Source organism: Lagenorhynchus albirostris, chromosome 8 (assembly GCF_949774975.1).
Source record: "Lagenorhynchus albirostris chromosome 8, mLagAlb1.1, whole genome shotgun sequence".
Lineage (NCBI taxonomy): Eukaryota > Metazoa > Chordata > Mammalia > Artiodactyla > Delphinidae > Lagenorhynchus > Lagenorhynchus albirostris.
This window is the reverse complement of record NC_083102.1, coordinates 11,115,874-11,127,640: the sequence shown is the minus strand read 5'-3', so window position 1 is coordinate 11,127,640 and position 11,767 is coordinate 11,115,874. Positions and strand designations below refer to the sequence as shown.

General features: G+C 38.5%; 1 protein-coding gene across 1 annotated transcript; it reads left to right on the top strand.

Moving 5' to 3' along the window:
* Positions 1-406: 406 nt before the first annotated feature.
* On the top strand, positions 407-1,356 carry LOC132524956 (olfactory receptor 6B1). The gene is given in 2 exon segments (XM_060157553.1): positions 407-1,031; positions 1,034-1,356. Coding segments are annotated over 2 exon segments (948 nt in total).
* The last annotated feature ends 10,411 nt before the right edge of the window (positions 1,357-11,767 follow it).

Genomic DNA, 11,767 nt, shown 5'->3' with positions numbered 1-11,767 from the left:
TATCCTTTAGAATTGGCAATGGTAACGTGGAACATGGTGCTTCGATACTGTTTAATTTGGGTGTGGTTGTGAAGGGCAGTGTAGGATATTAGATAGAGCATGTTGTTTAGACTTGGACTTGAATGTGATTCCTGCCCTGCTGCCAGTGGGAATGTGGTTAAGTAACTTAGTACCTTTCCAAAGCTCAGTTTCTTCATTACTAAGATGGGTATAATAACATGTATAAAGAGGCTGTGTGAGAATCAAATTACATTATGTGCATAATGTACCCAGTGTATGATCTAGCCTATAATATACTATTAAAACATGGTATCTGTTACTGTTATTACTAGTCAGAGAAGGCAAAAGATGGAAGTCTGACCAAGTGATTTTTTCCCCCAGGAGAGTTAAGCCCTGTGTCTCCAATATGGAAGTGGAGAACCAGACACGGGTCACCAGGTTCATTCTGGTGGGGTTTCCTGGGAACTGGGGTGTGCGTGCAGCAGTGTTCCTCATGTTGCTCGTGGCCTATATTCCGACAGTGGCTGAAATTGTGATCATCATCCTGTTGGTGCAGCAGAACCTGCCACTGCATGAGCCTGTGTACTTCTTCGTGGCCAGCCTGTCCTTGGAGACCTGGTGCATCTCTGTGACTGTACCCAGGTTGCTGTTTAGTTTTTGGTCCGTGAGCAACAGCATCCCCTTCACTCACTGTATGATACAACTTTACTTCTTCATTGCACTCACGTGCACAGAATGTGTGCTCCTGGCTGCCGTGGCCTGTGACCGTGATGTGGCCATCTGCCGCCCACTGCACTGCCCCACCATTATGAGCCATGGGCTCTGCTTCCTCCTGCCTCTTGGTTCCTGTACCAATGGCTTTGGCATCTCCTTGGCTAAGATCTACTTCATCTCTTGCCTCAGCTTCTGTGGCCCCAATATCGTCAATCATTTCTTCTGTGATATCTGTCCAGTACTTAACCTCTCCTGCACAGACATGTCCACAGCTGAATTGGGGGACTTTGTCCCGGCACTCGTCATCTTCCTCTCCCCCCCGCTCTCACTGTCCTGTCCTGTGGATGCATTCTGGCCACCATCCTACGCATGCCCACAGGAAAGCAGAAGGCGTTTCCTGCTTGTGCCTCCCACCTCGTGGTGGGCACCATCTTCTCTTCAGCTGCTATTTTCATGTATGTCTGGCCCCGAGCCATTCATGCCTTCAACATGAACAAAGTTATTTCCATCTTCTATGCCATTGTTACCCCTGCTCTTAACCCTTTCATTTATTGTCTAAGGAACCGAGAGGTCAGAGAGGCTCTGAAGAAACTGGCTTACTGCCAGGCCATCCGATCTGGCGAGTCTGTTATAATTGATTAGAAAGAAGTAGTTTGATTTGGTGCCTGCTCTTCCGTCCTCCATCCTTTCTCCTTTAATGCCTCACCTGGATATTACGCACGTTAACGTGACCTCACCACATCCACATTAACCGCGGGCTCTTGGCTGTGTCCTGAGGTGTGCATCAGTCTGTGTTCTAAGGGCATACCCCTTGAATAGAGACTTCCCTTTGGCTCTGATCCAAAATGGGGTTTCTAAGACTGTGAGTAAATTCCTGAGTTAAGTGGGAGAGAGAGATGGCAGCATGTGAATTAGCTGTTTTATCTAGCAAGCATTAAACACTCGGGGGAAACAGATTTGCTGACAGCTTCCTGACTTCTCAGTTTCCTGACTGAGACAGAGGTAACAGCTGCTTCAACAGTCCATTCTGGATGTTATGCCAGGAGTCAGTCTTGGTGGCAGAGACTAGAGACTGTTCCTCTACGCCTTTCAGCACTTTTTGTAAGCACCAGTTTCCCTGCGTTAAGTACCTTTCTGCTTCAAACAGCTGGAGTGCTTTCTGTTATCCGTAAGTGAACTGGACCTTTTTCAATGATATTTTGTCTTCTTATATAATTTACTCAGTTGTTTTGTGTTGAATTTCATATTTCCCTCCTAGATGTCACAGTATATTTATTTGTATCCTCTAGTGGATGAGCACATAATAGCTGATAAATAAATATCATCTCATATATTATTTGCTAACGGAAGCTTGCCCTCACAGTCTTCCTTTCTTCTGATCCCAATGTTCCCTCATTCCTCTTCAGTTCTCTTTTACTTCCTCTGGGCTCAGTCCCTCACCTCATATACAAATAACTCGCCCAGTCTTAGGAATTGACAGATTTTCATCCTATACCACAGTGTCTCTCAACTCTCCTACTTGTTTATCTGACACCCTACCCGTGTACGCCTTACCTTTTTGATAAAATGAGCCCACACACCTGCAGAAGGGCACATGGATATGCCCACTCTCGATTCAGAGTTCTGACAATGGCAAAGGGAGCTATAGTTTAAGTTGTATTCAATGTAACATGCTGATGTCAGTGGGAGTTTAAGTCTTCCATTAGAGCAGTTTAAAACAGAATGGCTTTTATAATTTGCATCCTCTTTCACAAACAATACTTTCAAGAACGTTTTCTCTTTCTTCTGAAGTAAGAGCCATTAGGTGGGCTCTTTGCTGCATTTTACAAACTTCCAGAACAGAAGGAAGTAAATAATGAATAACCACAGACAGTGGGGAGCAGAGGTCAAAACCCAGATCTGCTCACTCTAAGCCCTAGGTCCTTTCTTAGCTCATGGGATCTCCCCAGAGAGGAAACATGCTTCTTTAGCAAGCCTAGTGTGGAAGCCAATTGTGCAGGGATGTGGTTGGAATAATCAATTACTATATCTAGAGAACTGTTAATAAAATAAAAATGGACACATGTGAAATACACTCCTCAGGAAAGAAAAAAACAAAGGTAAAATGCAAACCTCTTTAGAGAATAAAGATACAAAAGGAAATGATTCTTATAATGGAAATGATTTAATGTTTGCTCCTAGAACATATTTTGGTCCCTTCATACATAAAGAAGTGGTTATAAATGTATTTCCATTTAAAACCCAAACATATAAAGATAAGTGATTATTTTTGAGATAATTCAGATGATTCAAAACATAACAGTACAGTCATATAGGGCTATGAAATGTGTACACGGAAAAACAGGCAAAGACATCTTTAGCAGAAATCAGGAAATGAGGGGTGTAAACAACCAACTCATTGCTGACAATCTGAGTTTTAGTCCCAGGTGTATTTTTGTCATGTGAGCTGAAACAAACCATCTAAACTCTCTGAAACAGATTCCTCACGTGTAAAATAGGGATAATGATGCTTACTCTGCTTCCTTTACACAGTGGTCTTGAAGATCACCTGGCATGATGCAAAAGATGTTGATTGTTAAAAACGTTGACCAGCATGAGACCTAAGCAAGCTGAAGGTTGGTGAGGGTTTACACGAGGAAACTGGTGGGGAAGATTGTGCCCTCGACCTGTCTGTAACTGTCCGCACTGCCTGAGCTTCGTGTATATAAGCTGGGAGACTCCCGATAGAAGGGGATGCTTGTTTCTTTATTACTTTCAGAAGTGTCTGAATGAGGGAGAGCATGGAAGTAGAATTTCTTCATAAATTCTGTTGTGTTTCAAAGAGCAGATGGGAATCAGCAAAATGTAGCCTTGACCTCTTTGTGAGAAGAATATCTAAATGCATGGCCTCCGAAAAGTAGACGGTACAGATCAGACCAAGATGGGAATCAGCCTCAGCAGAGAGAAGATGTTTAGTAGCAGTGTAATGGATAAATGCACACAGAAGAGAGCTATTTGTAAGGTGAGATGCATAAAGCAAGTGATAAGTTTTGAGCCAGCCTGCGTGGGTTTAGGTAACCGTAATATAAACTCTGGTAGTCAGTTTTAGCAGGATTTAATTATAATCCCTCAGGATTAGTTATAATCAACCAAGCTTATAAGAAGCTTCATCAAATAAAAAAATATTACTTATACATGCAGTATATTTTTAAAGGGACTATATTAATTAGCTCATTCAACTAGTATTTATTGAGTATCTACTATGTACTAGGTACAAGTGGTAGGGATATAACAATAATAAAACACAAAAACTTGTCACCCTCGTAGGTAGGAACAGATAGCAGACAATATATTTTTACATTTATAATACAGATATACATACATACCTAATGTAGTGGGTTGAATGGTGGTTCTCAAAATATATGTCCACATCCTCAACTTGGAACTTGTGATTGTGAATTTATTTGGAAAAAAGCGTCTTTGAAATGTAATTAAATTAAAGATCTCCAAATAAGATCATCCTGGATTATCTGGGTGGACCCTAAATCCAATGATATGTTCCTTTAAGAGAGAGAAGGGGAGAAGGCTGAGGGAAAGGCCATGTGAAGATAGATGGAGGCAGAGACTGGAGTTATGATGCCGTAAAACAAGGAATGCTTGGAGCCACCAACAACTGGAAAAGGCAGGGAAAGATTCTGCCCTAGAACTTCCAAAGGAGGCACCAGATTTTGGCCCTTTGACCGCCATCATTGTAAGAAAATAAATCTGTGGTGTTAAGCTATCAAGTTTGTTGTAATTAACAAATTAGTTAAGTTTTAATTAATTAACAAATTAGTTAATACTGTAACAACAGTAGCCCTAGGAAACAAATATGTATACCAATTCAGGTGGCAATAGTGCTATGGGGAAAACAGTGTATGGAAGAGTACTGGAAAGTGCTGGTGGAGATTTGAAATTTTACTTTATTTTTTTGTTTCATATTTTAGAAGGATATTTGTTGTCATGGGGAAAATTTCATGTAATACATTAAGTAAAAATTGTGGGCCATTGAACTTTTATCTATTTTATACATATTAGTTTAGTGTATATATGTTAGTGTATATATGTCAATCCCAATCTCCCAATTCATTCCACCACCAGCCCCCCACCAAGATTTGAAATTTTATTTATTTATTTTTAGCTGTGTTGGGTCTTTGTTGTGCTGCACAGGCTTCTCACTGTGGTGGCCTCTCCCGTTGCGGAACGTGGGCTCCAGGCGCATGGGCTTCAGTAGTTGTGGGTTGCGAGCTCTAGAGCGCAGGCTCAGTAGTTGTGGCACACAGGCCTAGCCTCTGTGGCATGTGGGATCCTCCCGGACCAGGGCTCGAACCCGTGTCCCCTGCATTGGCAAGCGGACTCTTAACCACTGCGCCACCAGGGAAGCCCAAGATTTCAAATTGTAATTATGAGGTTCCAGAAAATCCTCATTGAGGAAGTGACATTGGAGCAAATATGTGAAGAAGCTGAAGGAGCAGGACATCTGATTAACTGGGCAAAGGTCATTCCAGACAGAAGAAATTGGGATTTTTGTTATCAAGACAAGGGAGCAGTTTGAGTTTGGCTGCTCAGAACTGCAAATGCCCACTACATTACTCCATTTTGGTTGCCTAGAACCCCCATGTACCGTATTTCCTAAGGTAAGTTTTCTAAGATGCTCATGCTTACCAAAAAAAATCCCCCCCCATCGCTCCCCTCTACTGCTGGATGGAGACAACCCAATTCTCATGGGTGCTACATTGAGCTCCAGGTCCAAGATGACAAGCCAATAAGCAATCCTCTCTGTATAGGAAGAATAGAGCTCTTGTTCTATTTTAAAAAAGTTTTTTCAAACTTGGAAAAAAGGCAGAATGACAATTTCTTGACTTTTTGATATTATGCCAAAGCCTTTTTTAATAAGCCTGTTTGATACTAATGGAGCTTTCTTGGAGAACGTTGCCGTATGTTTGACCAACAATTTACAACAAAGGTGCAGAATTTAAAGCCCTATATAGTTATCAGTTAACCTGCAGACATTGACAAGATGTTGTAATTCTGCAGCCTCTTTAGAAAAGTTGAACCAAAGTTGATTTGGTTTATTGGGCTGTGAAAAGCTCACCAGGCTTATATCTAACTCAGTAGTCTTATGTTGGTATTCCTTTCCTGGCTGACTGTGTAAAGTTCTGTTCCTTAATGCTGTTGGGACAATTTATTTTGTCTTCCTGTTTCTTACTAACAGGTTAAATGAATGTTGGCACATGTTCATTATTTATTTTTTGGAGACTAGATGTGGGGCAGTGGGGCGAGGCAGGGCAAGTGGTAAATGAGCAACATGATAATAGCATGTGGCTAGGAAATATTTTATTTTATTCTTTTATTGAAATGTAGTTGATTTACAATGTTGTTAGTTTCAGGTGTACAGAAAAGTGATTCAGTTATACATACATACATATCTTTTTTTTTCAGATTATTTTCCATTATAGGTTATTATAAAATATTGAGTATAGTTCCCTGTGCTATGCAGTACGTCTTTGTTGGTTATCTGTTTTATGTATAGTAGTGCGTATCTGTTAATCCCAAACTCCTAATTTATCTCTCACCCTTCCTTACCCCTTTGGTAACCATAAGTTTGTTTTCTATGTCTGTGGGTCTGTTCTATTTTGCATATAAGTTCATTTGTATCATTTTTTTTAGATTCCACATATAAGCAGCATCATATGATATTTGTCTTTCTCTGTCTGACTTACTTCACTTACTATAATGATCTCTAGGTCCATCCATGTTGCTGCAAATGGCATTATTTCATTCTTTCTTATGGCTGAATAATATTCCATTGTATAAATACCACATTTTCTTTACCCATTCATCTGTTGATAGACATTTAGATTGTTTTCATGTATTGTAAATAGTGCTATTGTAAATAGTGCTGCAATGAGCACTGGGGTGCATGCATCTTTTTGAACTATGGTTTTCTCCAGGTATTATACCCATGAGTGGAATTGCTGGATTGTATGGTAGCTCTATTTTTAGTTTTTAAAGAAACCTCCATCCTGTTCTCCATAGTGGCTGCACCAATTTACATTCCCACTAGCAGTGTAGGAGGGTTCCTTTTTGTCCACACCCTCTCCAGTATTTATTATTTGTAGACTTTTTGATGATGGAAGACTTTAGTAACAGTGGTCTAGGAAGGCCTATGAGGAGGTAACATTTTACACAAAGCCTGAATGATGAGAAGTAGCCAATCGTGACAAATAAAGTCCAGTGACTGAAAAGCACAGGTTCTGGGGCCACACTACCTACTTTGAAACTAGTTCCTGCTGCGTAAACTTGGGCAAGTTTAATCCTTCTGTGCCTCAGTTTCCTCATTTGTAAAACGAGGCTAATAACTGTACCTACTTCATTGCATTGGTTTGAAGATAAGTGAATACAGGTAAAGTAATTAATTTAGTGTTCAGCACAGAGTAAGTGTTCAATAAAGGATTATTTTTGTTTCTGTTTGGGACAAAGTGTTATAGGCAAAACACATGAGTTTAGCCGCTTGTAGTGAGAATCAGAGTGGCATGTTACGTGGAGAAGGTTAATAATGCTGGGAGTAAAGTAAAACTTGTAGTATAATAATTCCAATTTAGACATTTATAGTAAGGAAATGCATACATGTGGGAATAATTAAGGAGATTCTCAATGTTGTTTATAATAGAAAAAAATGAATGTTGTTTATAATAGAAATGTTGTTTATAATAGAAAAAAATGAATAAAGAAAACCCCAATGTTGTTTATAATAGAAAATGTTGTTTATAATAGAAAAAAATGAATAAAGAAAACCCCAGCATGTTAAAAAATATACTTGGATAGAGAAAAATGTCCTTGTGATGGAAAATATTGTAGTTAAAAAAAATGACACAGAAAGTGGCTCATAGTATACTATTGGGTAAAAATTAATTTGCAAATAAGCAATTACAAAAATGATGTACAGTATGATCTCATAAAATACATGAATATATGGCATAGGTATACTTTCATGAAGAGAGATAAAAGGAGGAAGCATTAATAATGTTCAGGATGCAGAGATGAGAGTAGATGGGTCAGATATTAATCAGATGAAGGTTTAATAGCCCAATATAGTCTGAGAGAACTAGGCAGTTATTCTTTAACCTGCTTCCTACATTCTGTACCAGTGATATTACACCAAGGCAGAATAACAATGAATGGCAAAATATGATTTTCCTTTTTCCCTTTTGTTTATTGACAGATTCTTCTGAGGCCCAGAAGCCTCTGTGGATTGGGCTGGTTATGACCCCGTAAGTGTATACATAGGGTAAACAAGTTATATTGAAATATGAAATTCATGTAAATTAATGTTTCTACTGTATAACAGAGTATGCACAAAGGCTGTGGTTTATTTGATGTTAAAAAATCTAAAGCATCAAATAGCGAGGCAAAGCTTCTGGATCAGAACAACTTCATCAGCCTGCCTTTGCTGTGAAGGTTGTCATGGTAACGGTCGGGCTCAGAACTGAGAGCATACTAAAGCAGTTATTATAACTCTACATAAAACATATTTGACATTTGGAGCGTTTCTCTTTTGATTCATGATTAGTCTGAGACACTGAAATGTCCCCATGGTGGGCTGAGGCCATGTGGACAATAATAATCTAAAAAGAAAAAAATCTAGAGATATAGATACAAAATAGAAGAAGTGTTTGTCTAGGAGTGGACGCACTGCAAGATTTTTGTGTCTCGTCCTCCTCTCTCTGGTCCTCCTCCTCCTTTTTTTACGTACCTCATATTTTCTTCTGCTTTTCTGCTTAATAAATGCTGTATTGCCTGTTTCCAAGGTAAAATTATTCCCCCCTACATGAAAATGCTACTGTGCTCCTGTCACACTCCCCTTTAAAACATTTCATTGTTTCTCTTCACCTACGAAGACGAGGTCCTTAGCTGGGTCGTAAAGCTCTCTGCTGTGTTCCTGCCCATGCTTCCCACCTCGGCACCTACTTCTCCAGCATCAGTGTCTGATATTCCCACCTAACATTTTTGGTCTCAAACTTCTTGTAGTTTATAAACACAACATGCTGTTTTAGGCATCCCTGTCTGGTTCAGGCTATTTCCTGAGCTTAAAACATCCTGCCATCTCCAGTTATGTGATTGGGTTGTTTTTGTTTTTTTCATTCTTTTAACTCAATTTAGGTATCACCTCTTTCAGGAACCTTCCCTTCCCTTTCTGTCTGAGGCACAATCAGCTGTCCTGCATTCTCTTTCCTGATATCAAAGGAACAGGAACTTGTCTTATTCATCTTTGTCTCCCTAGAGTGTAACACGGCCCCTGGCATATAGTTGATGCCTGATTAACAGTGTTAATCTAACCTGAACTGAATTAAGGGAGAGTTTGTGCTTCTGAGTAAAAGGAAAGGAACTAAGAAGTTTATACAGGGTATTTCTCTAATACTACTCTAAATGCCTTGAAAAGTTTCGTTATGAGAAGAATCCTAAAGATGTACACAATTCTGTAGCTATTACTAACAGACTCAAGAAAGACCTGGCTATGAGTATTTGCTTTAGATGATGCTACAATCATAATGCTTACTCAACAAATCTAGTAGCTTTTTAAATCATCAGCGAACATGTAGCATGCTACAAAAACAGAAATGGGGAGCTGTTGCTGTCGCTGAGCAGATAAAAATACTGGATTTGTGGAGAGAGAAGCTGTAGTGTCAGCTTCTAAAACTCAGGATGTTCAGATTAATCATTTTAATATCTTCGTAACTCTTAAAAATAAAACTGACTCATTTTCTCCAATTATTACCCAGTTATTATCTTTGTTCTCATTTTCCTCACTCTCCACTTCAATCCATCCCTTACTATGTTCCTTGATGGCCTATACCCCTCAATCCCTGTTGCCATCATTCATCTCTAAGCCATCAGAATCTCTCACAAGAATGTACTGTCATATCCCTTCAACCAGTAGCCCTGTTTCCTTTCTCTTATTCTCATCAAATAACCACACCACCAGCAGATATATCTTTTATAAAGATTGCTTTATTGAGGTATAATTGACATGTAAAAGCTGTGTGTATTTAATATACTCAACTTGATGAGTCTGGGGATGTGTACACCTCAAGTATATCACCACCATCAAAGCCATGACATAATAACCATCACCTCCCAAAGTTTCCTCCCACCCCCTTTTTGTTGTTATTATTAATTATTGTTATTTTTTAGTAAGAGCACTTAGTATAGATCTATCCTATTAGAAGAATTTTAAGTATACAGTGCAGTATTGTTAGCTCTGAGCACTCTGTTCTGTAGTAGATCTTCAGAACTTATTTTTCTTGCATAACTGAAATTTTGTACACTTTGATCATCCCCCTTGCCCCTTCCATCAGCCCTGTCAAACACCATTCTACTCTCTGCTTCTTTGAATTTGGCTATTTTAGGTTCCATGTATCAGTGAGATCATGTAGTCTTTTTGGGAGCAGATATAACTTTTTTTAAACTGAAGTATAGTTGGCTCACTATACTAGTTTTAGGTGTAAAACATAGCGGTTCAGTATTTTTATAGATTATACTCCATTTAAAGTTATTACAACGTAGTGGTTATATTTCCCTGTGCTGTACAATAATATATCCTTGTTGCTTATTTATTTTATACATAGTAGTTTGTATCTCTTAATCCCATTCCCCTCTTGCCCCTCCCCACCTTCCTCTCCACAGTCGTAACCACTTTGTTCTCTATATTTGTGAATCTGTCTTAATTTTGTTATACACATTCATTTGTTTTATTTTTTAGATTCTACATATAAGTGACAACACAGTGTATTTCTTTTTCTCTGTCTGACTTATTTCACTAAGCATAATACTCTGTAGGTTTATCCACGCTGTTGCAAATGGCAGAATTTCATTCTTTTTGTGTGTGGTTGAGTAGTATTCCATTGTATATATGTACCACATCTTCTTTATCCATTCATCTTTTGATGGACACTGACATTGCTTCCGTATCTTGGCTATTGTAAATAATGCTGCTATGATCATTTGGGTGCATGTATCTTTTTGAATTAGTTTTCATTTTCTTCTGGTCATGTGGTTGTTCTATTTTTAATTTTCTGAGGAAGCTGCATGCTGTTTTGCATAGTGGCTGTACCAATTTACAATCCCACCAATGGAATACAACAAGGATTCCTTTTTCTCCACATATTTGCCAACACTTGTTATTTGTTTTCTATTTGATCATGGCCATTTTGTATGAGGTGATATCTGTTGTTTTGATTTGCATTTCCCTGATGATTAGCAATGTTGAGTATCTTTTCATGTGCCTGTTGGCCATCTTTATATCTTCTTTGGAAAAATGTCTGTTCAGGCTTCTGCCCGATTTTTAATTGGGTTGTTTGGTTTTTTTGATGCCAAGTTAAGTGAGCTGTTCTTATATTTTGGATATTAACCCATTATTGGTCATATCATTTGCAAATATTTTCTCCCATCAGTAGATGCATATTTATTTTGTCAGTGGTTTCCATGGCTGTGCAAAAGCTTTTAAATTTAATGAGGTCTCATTTCCTTATTTTTGCTTTTATTTCTTTTGGATTAGGAAGCAGATCTACAAAAAATATCGCTGTGATTTATGTCAAAGAGTGTTCTGCCTGTGTTCTCTTCTAGGAGTTTTATGGTTTCAGGTCTTACATTTAGAACTTTAATCCAATTTGAGTTTATTTTTGTATGTGGAATGAGGAAATATTCAAATCTTATTCTTTTACATGTAGCTATCCAGTTTTCCCAGTACCACTTATTGAAGACTGTCTTTTCTCCATATATTCTTGCCTCCTTTTTTGTAGATTAATTGACCATTACTGTGTGGGTTTATTTCTGGACTCTCTATTCTGTTTCATTGATTTATGTACCAGTACCATGATGTTTTGGTTACTATAGCTTTAGAGTATAGTCTATTTTCTTAAATTTGTTGAGATGTATTTTGTGGCCTAGCATGTGATCTATCTTGGAGAAAGTTCTATGTGCACCTGAAAACAAGGTGTATTCTGCCATTTTTGAGTGGAATGGCCTGTAGATA